At 43.6% G+C, this 21,595-nt stretch overlaps 1 protein-coding gene across 4 annotated transcripts in view; it reads right to left on the minus strand.

Annotated features, from left to right (window-relative positions):
* The window catches only part of LOC104013991 (creatine kinase S-type, mitochondrial), an 83,163-nt gene that overhangs the window by 34,271 nt on the left and 27,297 nt on the right, over positions 1–21,595 (minus strand). For 3 of the 4 annotated variants that reach the window (XR_015707598.1, XM_087770694.1, XM_087770693.1), the window contains exons 5-9: positions 20,574–20,795; positions 9,569–9,654; positions 4,234–4,357; positions 1,129–1,263; positions 670–795 (exon numbers count right to left, since the gene is read on the minus strand). Coding sequence is in view for 3 of the 4 variants with exons in the window: in XM_087770694.1 (XP_087626820.1) it covers positions 670–795; positions 1,129–1,263; positions 4,234–4,357; positions 9,569–9,654; positions 20,574–20,795 (693 nt within the window). In the remaining variant the exon portion in view is untranslated. The remainder of the gene's footprint in view (positions 1–669; positions 796–1,128; positions 1,264–4,233; positions 4,358–9,568; positions 9,655–20,573; positions 20,796–21,595) is intronic. The other variant, XM_087770695.1, reaches the window with a different exon arrangement.

The raw sequence follows: 21,595 nt of genomic DNA on the forward strand, positions 1-21,595 counted from the left end.
AGTTAACTCCATCCCAGCCAGACCCAATACAGTAGAGAAAGTGCATGACTGTGAATCCTAAAAGGAAAATTGCATGTTAATGCAGTCTTGATTTCAGTGCCTGATTCCCTGGGTGGGTTAGTCCTCAAATCCTGCTTCTTTCCTCAGTGTTTTGCACTGGGTACAGCAGGTACCTGCCCAATGTACAGTACCTAGCTCTGTTCCCAGTGTACAACTTCAGTGAACCCCATTCTTAGATACCTAACTCATGTCCAGCACTGTAGAGAGAACCTGGACACCTAGCTCATATCTGTGTTCTCTAGCAGGTATTCAGGTATAAGAGTTCATGCTGTGATGCTGAGAAATATCGTCCTAAGGGAATTCTGTTACCACAGCCAAATGTTTCCAGTACCTGCACGCTTTCAACAAAAAGCCTGAGCACATGGTGTAAAGAAGTCACATTTATGGAACTTGCTCAGGGCTTCTTTTTTTCATTGTCATATTTGCAAACACTGCACAGTAGTAATTTTTCATTGTGTAAGCCTTTCCATTGGATCAAATTCACCAGGAGAAAAAACTGCCATAGCTCTAAAAAGTGACTCTCAAATCAGAGTGAACCCAAATGGAGGGAAACTGACATAATCAGTGCAGATCTGAGTTTAAAAGCAAGGAAAAAAACAAACAGGTTACCTCTGATCGACCCATGCGGTCCAGGTTGGAGATATCATACACATCTGCTACAGCTGCTGTGTCCACTCCACCAGTGCCACGCTTCTGCAGCCTCAGGTTCTCCAGGATTTTTGGAAACCTGGGATCCTAACAAAAGAAATAGGTTTGTGCCTATTGCCTTGCTTATTGTTATTATCCATGATTTAATAGCATCTCCAGAAAGACAGGCAGAGACAGTTTCCTCTGTCCTTGGATTATAGCCTGTTTTGGTGGCTGTCTGCTGAGTAGATTAATTTCCATAACAAATACAATAATTTGCATAAAAAAGTATGCTCGATTAGTCATGCATTATGCCTGGGACCTAGTTGTTGCACATCATGCAAACATCCAATTGCTGTAAACTGTCATTTTTTATTTGTTCCTTTATAAATCAGATGAAGACCTGATTTATGTCACTGCCCCTTTAAACAACTTATGTACCTTGCTAAGCTTTGGCAGCTTAACATGGACTCCAGCACGTAAACCAGTTCCCAGGTTGGAAGGACAAGTCAGAATGTATCCAAGACGTTCATTCCACATGAACTCCCAGCCTCGTTCTTTAATTAATCTTTCAACCTATGAAGGCAAAAAAGAGAAAGGAAAAAGAGTGAGCTGCATACAAATGTCTCATCTTCTGACACTTGTTTATAGCTGAAATTCTTTTCACCTTGGATCTGTGTTGATGATGAACTTCACTATTCACCAATGGAGGTGCATAAATATATACCCAAGTAGAGTCTGGTTTGGCTGTGGTGTGAACTTTTGCATTCATCAGGCAACAAGTTCCCCAGTGATTATTACAAGGATTTCTTCATCATTTTCTCTCTACCACTAACTTGAAGGCTCTTTGGCACTTTATCACATGGCCTTAGCCCATGAAGCCATATGTTTACATAATAATTATGGCTTTTACCTAGGATATAAATTATTTTCTAGCCTTGGTGCTTTTAGAGCAAGGTTGCAAAGCACAAGCTCAAATATCTCAAACGTTGTGGAGCAAACAAAAGGAGCCAAAGCCTAGTTTTATATAATTTTCAAGGTGATTCCATGATGCTAGGTGAAGAACACTTGATTTCTAAATGCTTAAATTTCACAGCCCTGCTTCCACTATAAAAAGACTACATACCTTCTATATAATGCTTTTCATTAGTAGTTTAAAATCCAATTACAAAGGAGACTTAAATCATTAGCTTTAGAAATATCACAAAGGTCTATTGACCTTTGAATAAGCCACTATTCTGTCCACTCAGCTACACTTACGAGACTTATTTCTGTGATCCCAATACAATTTCAGTTCAGTAAATTCACTGCCAGAAGAGAATCAGATACATATGCCAGCTCAGGTTCACAAGACCTCTGCAATAGAGGCAAATAATTCCATTCTGCAGAAGGTTATAAAATAATGGACTCTCCTGAAATAATTTCTATATTGTGTGAGGACACCGAAATTGCTGATAAGAAACTAGACCTGATTTCCTGCCTCAGACACCTGCTCTGGTCACAGTTCCCAAAGCTACCTGACCACTTCTCATGGCAAGGTCCATAGGTCCACTTCTGTTGAACAAGAGCTAAGCACAGTAGCAGAGGGAAACCTGGAAACATCCACAAGCTATGTCACTTAGGCCACAATCCTGTACATTATTCAGTCTCATGGGTATGCCTGAGAATACTACCAGATCTGTCCTGGTTTCAGCTGGGATAGAGTTAATTTTCTTCCTAGTAGCTGGTATAGTGCTGTGTTTTGGATTTAGCATAAGGATAATGTTGGTAACACACTGATGTTTTAGTTGGTGCTAAGTAGTGCTTACACTAGTCAAGGACTTGTCAGCTTCCCATGCTCTGCCAGGTGCACAAGAAGCTGGGAGGGAGCATAGCCAGGACAGCCGACCCAGACTGGCCAAAGGGCTATTCCATACCATATGACATCATGCTCAGTATATAAACTAGGGGAGTTGGCTGGGGCGCAGTCATCACTGCTTGGGGACAGGCTGGGCATCGGTCAGCGGGCGGTGAGCAATTGCATTGTGCATCACTTGTTTTGTATATCCTTTTATCATTATTGTTATTGCTATTATTATTATTATTATTTTCCTTCCTCTGGTGTGCTATTAAACTGTCTTTATTTCAACCCATGGGTTTTACTTTTTTTTTTTCCCAATCCTCTCCCCCATCCCATGGGGGGTGGAGTGGGAGGGTGAATGAGCGGCTGTGTGGTGCTTAGTTGCCGACTGGGGTTAAACCACGACAAGATCCCAGTGAACCATCCAGATGCCAAAGAAGCATCCATTAGGTGGGGTTTTTTTTCCATGTTCCCAAACTCACTACATACTCAGAATTTCTTAGAGATGCTCTGAACTTACCTTCTTCTGGTTTTCAGGGACCACTTCTGCAATCAGAGATTATAGTTCCCTGCTCTCCCTACTTTGCCTTGTTTTTTTTTTCAGGCCAGGGCCTGTGCTAGTGGCTTTGAAGTGATATGGGAGTGCACAGCTGTATGAGCTTTACAACAGTTGGGGATTCCCTGAAACAGAGGAGTCTCTAGAAAGCCAGAGAAGCTGGAGTGAAAGCTGTTTTGCCAGTGTGAGAGGAATGAAGCAAGTGGTCCAAGGAACAAAAGCAGTATGATGGATATAAATACTGTTCTTCTACAGTGCAGATGAAATGAGCATGTTAAGGACCCCAATGGGGAGAAATAATTGTTTTATGCAGCCTGAATATTCTTACAGTCTTGGAGACAATTTGAACCCGGTTTCAACCTTATGTAACTTAACCTCGGGGATACTGTGTACTATGGCAATCCATCCGGGAATGATGTGGACAAGAACAGTGGAGAACAGAGTTCTGACACATCACCTATCCCGCTCTGCTTTTTTTGCTAGTATTGCTTGTGGGAATCTTTTTTCTTTGTTAAAGCAACTTTTTCTTTGCCAGAAACAGGCCTGCATTGGCCCCAGAGCCAACTTGCTGTTATACCTGGATTGTCTAGACAAAACTGTTTTAACCCACACATCATTCTATGAGGGCTTTTTTTTTCTTTAGAGTAGCTAGACTAGAATAAAATCCAGGAGCCCTGGCTATCAGTCCTTAGTATTCTAGTCACAAAACCCAGTATGTCCCCAAAGTTGGCAGTGAGCTCAGGAGTCCTATGTCCTAAATCCTGTGTATAACCTCAGCAACATCCAGTCCACTCCCAGAATCAGGGATGAGAACCAGTAAGCTAGTCTTCCAAAATAAAATGCTTTATTTATGAACTCCTACAGCCTGCAGACACGAGGTGGCAAAGAAGAAATATTTCTTTAGCCAGCCAGTGCTGAAGATGGCAATATAAATGCTAAAATGACATTTTATTTATTTTTCCCTATAATTCCGCTAACAATTTGTCTTTGTTTCCTTCTTTAACTGCCATTAACGTGGGTTGCTATTTGAACTGGTGTTACTTTATTTTGTTGTTTCTGGAGATGTCAGTTCAGTGTTAACCACACTAAGTAGTGCTGACAACAGCCCAACAATAAACGAACAGGCATAATAAATTAATTGAGTTACTACCTCTTTCAAACCACAGCAAAATCTTTCAAACACCCGTTTCATGTTACCACCCTTTTCCATGGAGATCACCCTGGTGTGGTCCTCTTCATTAATCCAGATAAGAAATGTCTTGTCATTGTTATGCCTGGTTGAGAGAAAAATTAGTAGCTTTAAAGCACAAGATAAGCCCTGAAAAATAACTCTCAGTATCCTTAGTTTTATCACAATCTTTCAGAACTGTGAAGAGGTTAAGCACTGTAAAATAACATTGCTCTGCACACTTAAGGACATGAGCTACTTTCACAGCTTGATCCCCCATGCCAGTGGAATTATGCAGGTTTCTCAGGTCAAAGTGAGAAGAGAGGTTTTCTCTGATCACATCATGCTTCCCCAAAGCTGAGCTATGAAGAACATGTCTTCAAACATGAACACAGTTGGGAGGTACAGCTGCTAAGGGAACAGGCAAAGGGAGAAGCCAAATTCTGCATCTTCGGTCACTGGGGATGTTTTGTATTTTTCTTAGAAAATTGTGCAGTTAGAAAAAAACTAACTGGAGGGGCCAGCCATATGACCTTACTTAATTGTATTGTCTTCTAAATCAAATCCCAGTACCCTTCATATTACTTAGAAACACTGGATTGCCACATTAGTCAAATTATATGTCTGAGGAAAACAGCTACATGTTGCTTCTGGACACTGCATTAAAGATGGTGGCTTGTCAATCAAGATAAAAATGCCTAAAGAGAAGTTATCTACTCTTGCTTCAGACAGATCAGTCATGACTAGGTTTATAAAGTGCTAGGTCAAACCTGAGGTCACTTTTCCTGTCTTTTCTCCTTTTTTTCTGTCTTTTACAACAGTCTTTCTACAGAATGTAGAAGGCGATTGATAAGATTAGACTTGTTCATACAAACAGTGGAATATTACCAAGTTTGAAACACATGAAATTTGAAAATTCACTGAGAGCCTAACTTACAGCTTGTCTTTTACTGCAAATCACTTTTTCACACTTGGAGTTTGCCAATGCAAAACCAAACAGGTGCAAACATCCTGTGGCCTGACATTAGAGTTACAGAGAGGTCCAGTTATCTCATTTTCTGTCATGTACAAATATTCAGGGTAGGATTTTCCAAAGAGATTGATGTTGGCCTGACTCAGCTCCCCCATTAATTAAATGAGTCTTCCCATTGCTTTAAGGAATGCAGAATGAGACAACACTGAGGAAAAAAATCTGTTCTATGGCAATACTGGATCATGTTCAGAAGCATATCCAGTATTATTCTGATAACTTAAACCTGCTTTGTCAGGGAGCAGGCACTGTGAAACCTGATCAAAAGCCTGTTGGAAATCTGTGAGGATTTTTTATTTCAGTGATCTTCCGATTAGTTCCCCAGTGTCTATTTAAATCTGAGGAAGAGATTTGTTCTAGGAACATGATAAATCTGAGGCATTCTGTTCATTGTCTCTACAACCAAACAGAAAAAGCACTAACAATGTAAATACTATCCAGGGATCTCCTAAATAAAACAGATCTGATTTTGGCTTGTCTTACATGTGAAATATCAGGCAGAAAGAAAAAAAAAAAAGAGTTAGTGTGACTGGAAAATATTTCGGTGAGCCAGATTTGGAAAACCTACCCTTCTTTTACAAGAAATTGTTGTCTAAAAGAGTACAGATTATGACATTCTCTCTGAAAGTCTTGAACCTGCCTAGGGCAAGGAGATAGGATAGAAGGCTTCTCAGAATCCCTTTTAGCCTAATTTTCCAGAATTATAACACCTGGTAATCCCTAGAAATACACCAGGATGGATGCAGATGCTAGGCACTGCACAGCTGCCTCCATCATGTGACAGGGAGTGTGTGTGCACTGTACTGGGGGCTATTATCCCTTTCTCTAAAAATATTCTACTCAAGCACAAAAAATATCAAGGTTATAAAAGAAGAAACAGACCTAAAACAAAAAGGAAATTCAACTGTTTCTACATCCACTCTTTATCCAGTTTATTTGGAAAGAAAGGACTACTTTCAGCTTGGGGAATTAAAATAATATTCTGTGTCTGAAAAGTGGGGAGGGGGGAAAGGAATTTACAGTGCAATATCCTGCAACTGTATTGCCAATGGTTCCTATCTGATAGTGTTGCTACAATCCAGTTTTAGGGTGTATATGTAACCTCACTCTGCTGATTTTATGGTGATTCACTGGCTCTTTCTCAAATTGAATTTTTATATTGAAATCGGAAAAATAGATATAAAAAACCCATATAAAAAGCCATGCTTATGATGCTACATTCTGTTGCTGATATTAACGATAGTTTATATAGAATCATAGAATCATTTAGGTTGGAAAAGACCTTTAAGATTATCAAGTCCAACCATTAACCTAGCACTGCCAAGTCCACCACTAAACCAGGTCCTCAAGCACTACATCTACCCATCTTCTAAATACCTCCAGGGATGGAGACTCAACCACTTCCCTGGGCAGCCTCTTCCAATGCTTGTCAACCCTTTCCATGAAGAAATTTCTCCTAATATCTAATCTAAACCTCCCCTGGCACAACTTGAGGCCGTTTCCTCTCGTCCTATCCCTTGTTACTTGGGAGAAGAGACTGACCCCCACCTCACTACAACCTCCTTTCAGGTAGTTGTAGAGAGCGATAAGGTCTCCCCTCAGCCTCCTCTTCTCCAGGCTAAACAACCCCAGCTCCCTCAGCTGCTCCTCATAAGACTTGTGCTCTAGACCCTTCACCAGCTTTGTTGCCCTTCTTTGGACATGCTCCAGCACCTCGATGTCCTTCTTGTAGTGAGGGGGCCCAAAACTGAACACAGGACTCGAGGTGCAGTCTCACCACTGCTGAGTACAGGGGGACGATCACTTCCCTAGTCCTGCTGGCCACACTATTTCTGATACAATCCAGGATGCTATTGGCCCTCTTGGCCACCTGGGCACACTGCTGGCTCATGTTCAGGCGGCTGTCAACCAACACCCCCAGGTCCTTTTCCGCCAGGCAGCTTTCCAGCCACTCTTCCCCAAGCCTGTAGCATTGAATGGGGTTGTTGTGACCCAAGTGCAGGACCCAGCACTTAGCCTTGTTGAACCTCATACAATTGGCCTAGATCCAGCCTGTCCAGATCCCTCTGTAGGGCCTTCCTACCCTCCAGCAGACCAACACTCCCACCCAACTTGGTGTCATCTGCAAACTTACTGAGGGTGCAACTCAATCCCCTCATCCAGATCATTGATAAAGATATTAAACAGAACTGGCCCCAATACTGAGCCCTGGGGAACACCACTTGTGACTGGCCGCCAACTGGATTTAACACCATTCACCAAAACTCTTTGGGCCCAGCCATCCAGACAGTTTTATACCCAGCGAAGAGTACATATGTCCAAGCCATGAGCAGCCAGTTTCTCCAGGAGAATGCTGTGGGAAACGGTGTCAAAGGCTTTACGAAAGTCCAGGTAGACAACATCCACAGCCTTCCCCTCATCCACTAAGCGGGTCACCTTGTCATAGAAGGAGATCAGGTTAGTCAAGCAGGACCTGCCTTTCATAAACCCATGCTGACTGGGCCCGATCACCTGGGTGTCCCGTACGTGCCGTGTGATGGCACTCAGGATGATCTGCTCCATAACCTTCCCTGGCACCAAGGTCAAGCTGACAGGCCTGTAGTTCCCCAGATCCTCCTTCCAGCCCTTCTTGTAGATGGGCGTCACATTTGCTTACCTCCAGTTGACTGGGACCTCCTCGGTTAGCCAGGACTGCTGATAAAGGATTGAAAGTGGCTTGGTGAGCACTTCCGCCATCTCCCTCAGTACCCTTGGGTGGATCCCATCCAGCCCCATAGACTTGTGTGTGTCTATGTGGTGTAGCAGGTCACTATCCATTTCCCCTTGGATCATGGGGGCTTCATTCTGCTCCCGGTCCCTGTCTTCCAATTCAAGGGGCTGGTCTTGCTATTAAAGACTGAGGCAAAGAAGGCATTAAGTACCTCAGCCTTTTCCTCATCCTTTGTCACTATGTTTCCCCCCGCATTCAATAAAGGATGGAGATTCTCCTTAGCCCTCCTTTTGTTGCTAATGTATTTGTAGAAACATTTTTTGTTGTCTTTTACGACAGTAGCAAAATTAAGTTCTAGTTGGGCTTTGGCCTGAGTTCCAGCCAAAGCTCTCTGTTTGGCCAGGATGGTCGTCTTCCCCGCTGGCTTTTCTTTCGGCACATGGGGACAGCCTGCTCCTGCACCTTTAAGATTTCCTTCTTGAAGAATGTCCAGCCTTCCTGGACTCCTTTGCCCTTCAGGACTGCCTCCCAAGGGACTCTCTCAACCAGGCCCCTAAACAGGCCAAAGTCTGCCCTCTGAAAGTCCAAGGGAGCAGTTCTGCTGACCCCCCTCCTTACTTCTCTGAGAATTGAAAACTCTATCTTTTCATGATCGCTATGCCCAAGACTGCCTCCAGCCATCACATCACCCACAAGTGCTTCTCTGCTCACAAACAACAGGTCCAGTGGGGCGCCTTCCCTAGTTGGCTCCCTCACCAGCTGTGTCAGGAAGTTGTATCTTCCACACACTGCAGGAACCTCCTAGACTGTTTCCTCTCTGCTGTGTTGTATTTCCAGCAGGTATCTGGTAAGTTGAAGTCCCCCACGAGAACAAGCGCTAGTGATTGTGAGACTTCTCCCAGCTGCTTATAGGATATTTCATCTGCCTCTTCATCCTGGTTGGGTGGTCTATAACAGACTTCCACCATGATATCTGCCTTGTTGGCCTTCCCCCTGATTCTTACCCATAAACACTCAACCCTGTCATCACCATGTTAAACTCTGGACTGTCAAAACACTCCCTAACATACAGGGCTACCCCACTGCCTCTCCTTCCTTGCCTATCCCTTCTGAAGAGTTTATAGCCATCCATTGCAACACTCCATGTTTCCATGATTGCAACTATGTAATAGTTTTCCTGCTGCACAATGGCTTCCAGCTCCTCCTGTTTGTTGCCCATGCCGTGTTCATTGGCGTAGATGCACTTCAGTTGGGCTATTGATCCTGCCACCTTTTTTGAGGGAGAAACCCTAATTCCTATGTGACTGTTTTCAAGTGCTTCTGTGGTTTCTAACACTTCAACAACTCTTGAATCTTTGCTGTGTCTTTGACATGTCTTTGCCTATATGAATGTAAAGGTCTTATTTTTTAAATTTTTTTTAAATTAGTCATTTAAAACATTGCAATTTAAAATTAGAAAAGAAACTGAACATGCTGTGAGTAGCAGTGCAGAGTGACTGTGGGGTTAGCACGAGCAAGGAGTCTTGTAATATCGTCTTTTAAACATGACACAAGCTTCTACATGTCACACAGCATACCAGATTCCTCTGGCATCTGGCCAGTCACGTGCCATCCCAGCACATGTTAGCAAAGGGGAGACCGGCTTATCAAAGAGAAAATGATCCTGAACACCAAAATGGGATCAGAGAGAGAGAGAGAGACAAACAGAGAAAGAGAAAAAACAAAACAAAATTGAAGTTTGTTCAGGGAAGCAGTATAACACTGTCTTAAGCATTTAATATGAAGGTAATTATACAAGTAAATCACATAGCATGGCTTGTGAACCTGGTTCCTTCCTGACTGAAAACTAAAAGCACTTTACCCAGGTGACTTTCTTAGAGGGCAGGTTCTTGCAGATTCTCACTGACACTGGTAATATGAATTAAGTTTTGCCAAAAACTATCTTTGAATTGTAGAGAGGAAGTGGAAGTGGGGACCTAATACCACATACACAAGAGAGGGGATTGTGGAGGGACTAAACCACTATAACTAGAGATGTGCATCTACATGCACACAAATTTCAGGGTAGGAGAAGGCAATGAGTCCTTAAAGACAGCAAAATATCCAATGCTAGATATGAAAAGAGATTTCTCCAGCACAGAGATTTAGCAGTTTATTTTGAGTATGAATCAAGGTAGGAATCAAATCGGTGCTAGGCTTGATCTTTTGGAATCACAGACTTGTTCTATTCTTCAATTTAGTGAGGAATCAGAGATTCAATTTCTGATTTAATAAATGTAGCACTTGGTGTGCCACAGACTTGCCACATTCCAAATAATTTTTTTTTCACTTGGTTGTTTTTTTCCCAAGCAAATAAGTATTGATTTTCATGTGTGTGGTGGAAAACTATTAGTTCTTAATTCCTCAAATGCTGTCATATCAAATGTTGTGGGTTTTTTCTTAGGATTTAATTCAGAATAAGGAGGAAAGCTGTACAGAATAAATAATATAATAATAATAATAAAATACAATAATAATATACAAAGCAAGTGATACATGAAACAATTGCTCACCACCCACTAACCGATGCCCAGCCCGTTCCTGAGCAGCGATTGCTGCCCCCCGGCCAACTCCCCCAGTTTATATATTGGGCATGATGTCATATGGTATGGAATAGCCCTTTGGCCAGTCTGGGTCAGCTGTCCTGGCTGTGCCCCCTCCCAGCTTCTTGTGCACCGGGCAGAGCATGGGAAGCTGAAAAGTCCTTGACTAGTGTAAGCACTACTTAGCAACAACTAAAACATCAGTGTGTTATCAACATTCTTCTCATCCTAAATCCAAAACACAGCACTATACCAGCTACTAGGAAGAAAAAATTAACTCTATCCCAGCCAAAACCAGGAGAGGTGCCCTGCTGGACCTCCTGCTCACCAACAAAGAGGGGCTCGTTGGGGATGTGAAGGTCAAAGGCAGCCTTGGCTGCAGTGACCATGAGATGGTGGAGTTCAGGATCCTGAGGGGAAGGAGGGAGGAGGGTGAAAAGCAAGCTCACAACCCTGGACTTCAGGAGAGCAGACTTTGGCCTTTTCAAGGATCTGCTTGGAAGAGTCCCATGGGATAAGGCCCTGGAGGGAAGAGGGGCCAAAGAAAGCTGGTTAATATTCAGGGGTCACCTCCTCCAAGCTCAAGAGCGATCCATCCCAACGAGCAGGAAGTCAGGCAAAGATCCCATGAGCCCTGCGTGGATGAACAAGGAGCTCCTGGCCGAACCCAAATGCAAAAAGGAAGCATAAAGAATGTGGAAGCAAGGATGGGTAACCTGGGAGGAATACAGAGATACTGTCTGAGCATGCAGAGATGCAGTTAGGAAAGCCAAAGCCCACCTGGAACTGAATGTGGGCAGGGATGTCAAAGGCAACAAGAAGAGCTTCTAGAAGTGCATAAGTGGAAAAAGGAAGGTTAGGGAAAATGTGGGCCTGCTGCTGAATGGAGTAGGGGACCTGGTGACACAGGACATGGAAAAGGCTGAGGTACCAAATGCCTCAGTCTTTACTAGCAAGACTGGCCTTCGGGAATCCCAAACCCCAGAGACCAGGGGCAAAGGCTGGAGCAAGGAAGATGTACCCTTGGTGGAAGAGGATCCGTTCGGGGAATACTTAAGCAAACTGGACATACATAAGTCGATGGGCCCTGATGGGATGCACCCACGAGTACTGAGGGAGCTGGCAGATGTCATTGCAAGGCCATTCTCAATTATCTTTGAATGATCATGGTGATTGGGAGAAGTTCCTGGGGACTGGAGGAAAGCAAATGTCACTCCTATCTTAAAGAAGGGCAAGAAGGAAGATCCAGGGAAGTACAGGCCAGTCAGCCTCACCTCGATCCCTGGGAAGGTGATGGAGCAGCCAGTCCTGGGAACCATTTCCAGGCACGTGAAAGGCAAGAAGGCGATTGGGAGTAGTCAGCATGGATTCACCAAGGGGAAGTCATGCTTGACCAACCTGATAACCTTCTATGATGAAATGACTGGCCTGGTAGATGAGGGGAGAGCAGTGGATATTGTCTACCTTGACTTCAGGAAAGCTTTTGGCACTGTCTCCCATAAGATCCTCATAGAGAAGCTGTTGAAGTATGGGCTGGATGAGCAGACAGTGAGGTGGAGTGAAAACTGTCTGAACGGCTGGGCACAGAGGGTGATGTTCAGGGGAACAAAGTCTAGTTGGAGGCCAATAAGTAGCGGTGTACCCCAGTGGTCAATACTGGGTCCAGGCCTGTGCAACATCTTCATTGATTGGAGTGTGCTAGATTGAACTTCTAGACCGTATACCTGTTTAGCTGAGTTAGAATCATAGAATCATTGAATCATTTAGGTTGGAAAAGACCCCTGAGATCATCGAGTCCAACCGTTAACCTATCACTGCCAAGTCCACCACTAAACCAGGTCCCTAAGCGCCACCTCTACCTTCTTTTAAATACATCTAGGGATGGTGACTCAACCACTTCCCTGGGCATCCTGTTCCAGTGCCCGACTACCCTTTCGGTGAAGACATTTTTCCAAATATCCAATCTAAACCTCTCCTGGCCCAACTTGAGGACATTTCCTCTCATCCTATCACTTGTTACTTGGGAGAAGAGACTGACCCCCCACCTTGCTACAACCTCCTTTCAGGTAGTTGTAGAGAGCGATAAGGTCTCCCCTCAGCCTCCTCTTCTCCAGGCTTAACAACCCCAGCTCCCTCAGCTGCTCCTCATAAGACTTGTGCTCTAGACCCTTCACCAGCTTTGTTGCCCTTCTTTGGACATGCTCCAGCACCTCGATGTCCTTCTTGTAGTGAGGGGGCCCAAAACTGAACACAGGACTCGAGGTGCAGTCTCACCACTGCTGAGTACAGGGGGACGATCACTTCCTTAGTCCTGCTGGCCACACTATTTCTGATACAAGCCAGGATGCTATTGGCCGCCTTGGCCACCTGGGCACACTGCTGGCTCATGTTCAGCTGGCTGTGGACCAACACCCTCAGGTCCTTTTCCGCCAGGCAGCTCTCCAGCCACTCTTCCCCAAGCCTGTAGCATTGCATGGGGTTACTTACAGCTTTACAAAACGCTTGGACAACTAGCCTTACACATTTTGCCTTTATTATGCCATTCTGCTCGCAATTTGGATGCTGGATTTGCCTCATGATAGCTAGTTAAGATATCTTTTGTATCCCTCCAGGACTACACATGCCTTTGGCTCAAGGGTGGAGCCTGGAGTACAGCTCAATAGTTCTGAGAGTGGAATTTGTCACTGGCAATAAGTCCTTTTAAAGTTTTATTTCCAAGGCCATTTGTACTTGTACTATAACTTGAAGAAAGCAAAAATATTGTTCTACAGAAGTGAAGGAATACAGAACAATTGGCTCAGCAACAGCTGCTACATATTTTCCATGCAACTGGTTTACTCCTATAGTGAACAATTTTGATTAATTCCTTACAAACTGTCTTGTGGATCAAGTTAATAGGGAGTGATCACTTCATGTGTGAAGTGATTAATTGTGAGGGGAATAATGCTATGTTGACTTAAAGTAACAGTCACTAAGACATGCAACATATATCATTAAGTGTCTGCAAAAACAAGTTTTCTTCATAGCTGAACACAATTACTCCTGATCTCCCACCACATCAGCACTATAAAGGGTAAGCAATTCAGAGCCAAATTGGAATTGCCTTTTCTAGAGCAATATTCAATAAGCTATGGCTTCCAGCGAATCGGCAAAACCAATCTGAAAGGTCATGATCTTGGAGGTCATAGCCTATCTCTTTTCTCTCCCCAAGATTTGCTCAGCTACCTGTAACCAGCCTTTAGAACATTAGTGTTCTGACAGGAGTGTATTGTGTTTTTAAAATTCCATTTTAATACTATCTATCAATCTATCTATCTATCTATCTATCTATCTATCTAAAACCTACCATGCACAGAATGCAGAGACAAAAGCCAGCTGCGAGATTCAGTAGAAGTCACTGCAGCAATTCTGGTGCTGGCTGAGAAACAGCCCAAAGGATTCCAAATATCATTTAAGGTGGAGCTGCTGTTAGAAGCCACAGTCTGAATCCATGATGAAAAAAAAAAAAAAAAGATAATGCCTCTTTTAGGCATTAAACCAGTTTTCCCTCTTCACAATACATCTAGATTACAGCCTCTGTTAAAGGCCAATGTAGGCTCCAAAAGAAATACAATTTTTATAGATCAGGTCCCTCACCAACACTAAAAAGATGCCTTTTTTTAATTAATAACTTATGAAAATTCTATTGAACCAAGACATATCAAAACTCCCCTTGCCACTCTGACCAGAGGTTGCATAGAATTCTTCAGGACATTTGATTCACAGCTACAACCTTGTTCAGACTATTTCAGCAGTGTCATATTGCACACAGTGATCCTGTGATCTGCACACAGGTGAAACCATTCCATCCATTTTAGAGACTGAATCATCATAAATGCACAAACCACTTCTTTACCCTTTAAGGAACTTGCAATCTTTACTACTACTTTTAATATAAACAAACTCTTTTACTTTCTTGAACTTCTTTTAAAGAGAAAGTTGTCAGCTCTATTTTCTTAGATTGATATTCATGTATTTGAACATAAATATTGATTATCCTTTATTTTACACTAGGCAGCACATGTGCTTTTAGCCAAGGATGGAAAGAAGATACAAGGGTTACAGACTGAACAGTGACATTTCCAGAAATAGAACTAGATTAAATATTTGAATCATGTCATGGGTGATATTAAGTGCCACACCATGTGATCCTGAGTGACATTTTAGAGGAATGGCAGAGTCATAGCCAAAGTTCACACAGACACATAAACACCGATAACATATATGCACATTTTAAACTGTTAAGTTGTCTAATGGTGATACTGTACTGAGCAGAACTTTCCATGTGGTGGAGAAATGGGTTACAAAATATGCTGGTCTTTTATAATTGAGAAATAAATCCTTTGAGTCATCCTTAGCTTGATCTAGAACCCACAGAAGCCAGTGGAAATTTTTCTCTGCCCTTCTACAGCAGTTGTGGGCACCTTAGAAACATCTGCAAGAAATGTTATAAGTGACTACATGCCTGATATGCCATTTTTAGATGCCTAAAAAACAGTTTACATTGCTCTTGGTTTGCTATATCACTCTACAAGGTCAGAGGATAAGATCTAAATTAAAACATTAAATCTCATAAAGCAATATTGGTGGGTTTTTTTCAGTTTCTCATAGCTCAGCCTGAGCTAGACCTGAACCTTTCTGACTGATCTCTGTTTAAGATAAAAATCTCCAGAGTGCAGAAATAATGTTAGTGCAGACATCACTCTAATTACGTCTTAATCATAGCATGGAACGTCTCTAGGAAAAATAAACTAAAATTCAGTTTCTTTTCTCCTCATAATTCCAGAGGTCGGTGGACAGGTATAAAAATCTAACCCTCTTTTTAAAAAAAAATAAACTATAAAACTCCAAACTCCTTGTTATGAAAGGAGGAGATATGGAAAAGACTGACTCTTAATAGGTCAAACAACTACCCTTTAGTCACAACACTGGTTTTGATTTCCACCAGCTAAAGATCTGGTCCATTAGATTTGACCTGGTGAGATTTAAAACCCCAAATTCTCTTATTGAAGCCAGTCAAAGGTGTTGGGAGTGCTTGCCCTTTTGAATCAGTCAACCACTATTTTACAATATGAAAAACTCATCTCCACAGTGCAGAGAGCTACAAACTCTCTAACTCTCAAATAACTTCCCAAATTAAAGATGGTTTCTCTGAACTGTTATTACACCTCTGCAAAGGAACTTATTTTCCCCTTATTTAAACTGTTACTTAAGGGTTGACATTTGAAGCAGCTGCACAATGGGTTGACACATTTTCCTGCACCAAGTTAAATTATAACCAAGTTACATCACATCCTGTGGTGCTTTGAATTAATTTTTAATCAGCCTTGTATTTGAAATGCTGCCATTTGAGTTACCTCAAATAAGATAAGCAATAGAGTTAGTTAAACTGACCTTGAAGCTGAAGGTAGACACGTCCTGCTACCTGCAGTGAGCCCAGAATGTAAATGGAATAACAAGTTCTTGTGCTCACAGGATTCCAGGTAATATGAGAGGGGAGAAGGAGGAGAGGGAAAGGAAAATAATTGCTGCAGTGGCGAATCCTATTTCACTCAGTTATGTCAATGACATTTGCTCACACAAGGGTGCCCTTGAGGACTTAAGTAGGATGTGGCAAAAAGGGGGCCATTTAACAGTTGGGTGATAGCAACATCATCTTTCAAACACCTCTCAGGGGAAAAGAGATTACATCAGCAAATGATTGGCCAGATGCTTAACTGCAATGAGATGCCTCTCCACTGCTTCACCCCAAGGGCCCATTTGGTAACAGCCAAAGGAGAAAGGTCATGAGCAGCTTTCTACACAAATGCACGTAGCCTGAGGAACAAGCAAGAGGAGCTAGATGCCTTGGCCCAGCCCCAGAGATATGACATCATAGGCATAAGTGAAACCTGGTGGGATGAGTCCTGTGACTGGTGTGCCACGATGGATGGTTACAGGCTCTTCAGGAGGGATAGGCAGGGCAGGCGAGGCAGCGGGGTGGCACTGTATGTAGTGGAGGGGCTGGAATGCATGGAGCTAGCAGTGGGCGATGGCACAGTTGAGAGCCTCTGGGTAAGGATTAAGGGACAGACAAATAAAGCGGATGTCGTTGTGGGAGTCTACTATAGTCCACCCAGCCAGGAAGATGACATTGATGAGTTATTCTTTAAGGAACTAAGGGATGCTTCCAAGTCATCTGCCCTTGTCCTTATGGGGGACTTCAACTTGCCAGATGTCAACTGGGAACACCACACAGCTGGTACAAGCAGGTCCAGAAGATTCCTAAACCATCTGGATGATAACTTCTTGGTACAGGTACTAAGGGAACCGACCAGGAAAGGTGCCTTCCTCGATTTGCTGCTTACTGACAGAGAGGGTCTCGCGGGTGAAGTGGCGATTGGTGGCTGCCTTGGCCACAGCGACCACGAAGCAGTCAAGTTTAAACTCTATGGTAACAGGAGGAAAACTGCCAGCAAGACCTCAACTCTGGATATGAGGAGAGCTGACTTCAGGCTGCTCAGGGAACTACTTCGTAAGGTCCCCTGGGAAAAAGCTTTTGAAGGTGCTGGGGTCCATCAGTGCTGGTCACTTTTTAAGTACCACCTCCTAAGAGCACAGGAGCAGGCAATTCCAAAATGTCGGAAGTCAAGCAGGCGAGGTAGAAGGCCGGCTTGGCTGAGTAGGGATCTTATGCTAGAACTAAGGCGAAAAAAGAAAATGTATGGCCAGTGGAAGCAAGGTCAGGCGACATGGGAGGACTACAGGGACGCCGTTCGCCACTGTAGGGAGGAAATACGCGTGACCAAAGCTCAACTAGAGCTGAAGCTGGCCAGCACTGTGAAGGACAATAAAAAGGGCTTTTTAAAATATGTAAATAGCAAAAGGCAGGCCAGAAATAACATTGGCCTGTTACTTGACGAGCATTGTCACCTCACAAACAGGGACATAGACAAAGCAGAGATGTTTAATGCTTTCTTCGCCTCGGTCTTCAACACCGATGATGGGCTCTGGGACCCCCAGAGAGAGGGCTAGAGAACCATGACTGTGAGAACGACAAACTCCCAACCAACCCCAAACTTGTGCGGGATTTGCTGCTCCAGCTGGATCCCTATAAGTCAATGGGGCCCAATGGGATTCATCCGAGGGTACTCAAAGAGCTGGATGATGTCATAGTGAGACCTCTCTCAATGATTTCTCAATGCTCTTGGGAATCTGGGGAGGTCCCAGTTGACTGGAAGCTGGCAAACGTTGTCCCAATCTTCAAGAAGAGCAACAGGGATGACCCCGGTAACTACAGGCCTGTCAGTCTCACCTCTGTGCCTGGCAAAATCATGGAGAAGATTATTCTGGGAGTTAATGTAAAACGCCTGAAAGACAACACAGTCATTGGTCCCAGCCAGCATGGATTCACGAGGGGTAAGTCAAGTCCTGCTTGACCAACTTGATTTCCTTCTATGACAAGGTTACCCACCTAGTTGACCAAGGGAAGCCAGTCGATGTAATCTTTTGGCGTTTCAGTAAAGCTTTCGATACGCTCTCTCACAGTATCCTCCTAGACAAAATGTCCAGCATACAGCTGGATAAACACATAATGCAATGGGTGAGCAATTGGCTGATGGGTCGGGCTCAAAGGGATATAGTAAATGGGGTGACATCGGACTGGCGACCAGTCACTAGCGGGGTTCCGCAGGGATCCATCTTGGGGCCAGCGCTCTTCAATATCTTCATAAATGACTTGGATGCAGGACTGGAAGGTTTGTTATCAAAGTTTGCCAATGACACAAAACTGGGAGGAGCCGTTGACACTCTCGAGGGCAGAGAGGCCCCGCAGAGAGATCTGGACAAATTAGAGAGCTGGGCAATCACCAACCGTATGAAGCTTAACAAGGGCAAGTGCCGGATATTGCACCTGGGACATGGCAACCCTGGATGTACATACAGACAGGGGAACGAGAGGCTGGAGAGCAGCCCCGCGGAGAGGGATCTGGGGGGGTCTGGTCGACGGCAAGTTGAACATGAGCCGACAGTGTGCCCTGGCAGCCAGGAGGGCCAACCGTGTCCTGGGGTGCATCAAGAACTGTATTGCTAGCTGGTCAAGGGAGGTGATTGTCCCACTCTACTCTGCACTGGTGTGGCCTCATCTTGAGGACTGTGTGCAGTTTTGGGCACCACAGTACAAAAAGGATATGAAGCTACTAGAGAGTGTCCAGAGGAGAGCCACGAAGATGGTGAAGGGTTTAGAGGGGAGCCGTACGAGGAGCGGCTGAAGTCACTTGGTCTGTTCAGCCTGGAGAAGAGGAGACTGAGGGGAGACCTCATCGCAGTCTACAGCTTCCTCATGAGGGAAGGAGGAGGGGCAGGTACTGATCTCTTCTCCCTGACCACCAATGATAGGACCCGAGGGAATGGCAGGAAGGTATGCCAGGGGAGGTTTAGGTTGGGCATTAGGAAAAGGTTCTTCACCCAGAGGGTGGTGGAGCACTGGAACAGGCTCCCCCGGGAGGTAGTCACGGCGCCAAGCCTGACAACATTCAAGAAGCAATTGGACAATGCCCTCAGACATATGGTGTGAATTTTGGGGTTGTCCTATACAGGGACAGGAGTTGCACTCAATGATCCTTGTGGGTCCCTTCCAAGTCAGGACATTCTATGATTCTATGATTGTGTGCTGGTTTGCCTTGCCTGCCTGAACTACTCCTTAGATAGATACACATAAGAGCAGGAGAAACCCACCTGTACTCACCCCAAATGGAAGCTGGTCAGAGCAGGAAACTGGACCCAGGTTGTCAGGAAAATGAGATCACAGTGGGCCTATATGTTTTTTTTCTTACTTTTTAATTCACTACATTACATTAATTTTTGACAGACTTCTGGCAGAGAAGTCCAGAAACATGAAATGTAAAATGTGCTGATAGAAAACAACTGTTAAGGATATCTGAAGCCTCCCATTTAGAATTACTATAGCTGCATAGTGGTAAAGTACTAGAAGAAATAATACATGATGGGTGGAAGTGCAAACAAGAAAATGCAATTTCATTCACCAAACTCTGCTCCCACTGAAGCTGAACATTTATCAAGGCTGACAGAGGCACGCAGAGGCCAATGCTGAACAGCTTTTAAAAAATCCAAGGCTTTAAAACCCTTTTTCCTTTGTACATTTAATATTTCTTGAATTATACTTGGCAATTTCCTAACCCCAATCTCAGCTTTGTGAAACTTTATAAAACATACATGTCTCCCCGAAAGAATAATTTTCATATAAATATGGGGTCTACACATAGCAAAACAGAGAGTAGAAGAAAAGAAGAAAGGAAGTCAAGCAAGCAAGTCCAAACTTACCACCAGGAACGTTATCTCCACTCACCGCAAAACTTAAAGAGCAGTATAATTCTCCCCACTTTACTCATATGAGAAGATGAAGCTTTCTCTCTTTCATACACAGACAGTCTCTCTCTCTTTCTTTCTCTTTTCCTAATGCTTTCAGAGACCTCTATCTTTAGTTAGTCATCCTTGCTCTAAGTTTAAATTGTAATTGGATAGTCTTCCAGATTCTGGAGGGCCTTTTTGAGGAATTTTTGAGGATATAGCCCCTATTTGATGAAATTGAGAGTTGCTAAATTAACAAAGGACTGACTAAAGATATTATTCCTTGCTTGTAATAGAAAGCCTGTTTTACCAGCAACTGTTTTTAAGGAACCCTAAAACAAAATACTTATGCTTGTACATCCATGTTCCCATGTATTTTATTTTCTGTCAAATGAGAGACTGTATTTATGAATATCGTGATCTGTGTGTGTGTCCATTGAGAATTTGAATTTTAGCCTGCACGCTTGCTACCCTCTACCTTAGAGATCCCAAATGTGTAGGCACCATTTGAACTAATTTCCCCAAATCAGTTTCATTTTTGCATTTTCTCTGAGTGTACATGTGGCTCTTATTCACATGAAAAGCCCTACATGTAACATGGAGTTATACTTACATCAATAAGCTGCTGCTGATCCTTCTCAGACATATTGGTCAAACTATAGTACTTCCCAGAAAGGTCTCCTTTCAGCCCAGCTAGAGCAGTGACCACAACATTTTCCACTTGTCTTCTCTCTGCCCTGGTACAAGCTGGAGGAAGGCTGAGGCCCCGGATGCTACGACCAGTACGTACACGTGATGAGAGGACATAATGCTCATCAAATTGACCATGGGTTATCTGAAGGAAGAATGTTTTTTAATTTACACACAGTCCCCCATTTTGTACACTACCATTTAAAAAAACCCATCATACATAAATGGGGCATCTTTCTGCCCAGGGATCATGACCTCTCCTAGATGTCACAGAACATTAGGAACCCCTCAGTGTTTCAGATACTAATTTTTTTTTAGGAACTCCAAAGTTCTTTTGCTGACTGAATGTGGCAAAGTAACCAGCTGATCCTTCTTAGCTCCAGCATGGAATATGAAAGGATCTGAGTGGCTTTTGGAAATACGGATATGAACAGAAAGAAGGCCAGGTATGGGCCTCTTTTGAAAGAGGAAAGCCCAAGATGATGCTAATCTACACTGTTATTGAACTATGAAGGAAATACTAAGCAATTGGTAAGAATTGATTGTGTGTGTGCGGGGGGAAGGAATGCTTTCACTCATCCTTAAATACATGGTTATCTTTATCTTATGAACAGACTCACAGTGCCATTAGGCAGAGGCCCAAATGCTTAGTACCAGCTGGGACTGATCCCTCTGTTAAGAACAAGGTAGGGATGCAACTAGCTTGCTGTTAGGGCCATGAGTTCACTAAGGAGCTCTGCAAACCTCTTTCACCCTCTCTCCACTGGGTTTTAGCCAGCTCTGATATTGCACAGCTGTGTAACCATGGATCCAACAACTTTGAAAAGAGCTGTCTGAAAAAGATCTGTGAGAAGTTTCATCTGTGGTCTTTCCACCTTGATTTGAGCTGCATTTAATCTAAGACCTTCACCCTTAGTCCTTGCCTGAGCTACTTTGTAGGTATGC

Source organism: Nipponia nippon, unplaced genomic scaffold (assembly GCF_047370975.1).
Source record: "Nipponia nippon isolate SJK-2023a ecotype South Korea unplaced genomic scaffold, ASM4737097v1 scaffold_33, whole genome shotgun sequence".
Lineage (NCBI taxonomy): Eukaryota > Metazoa > Chordata > Aves > Pelecaniformes > Threskiornithidae > Nipponia > Nipponia nippon.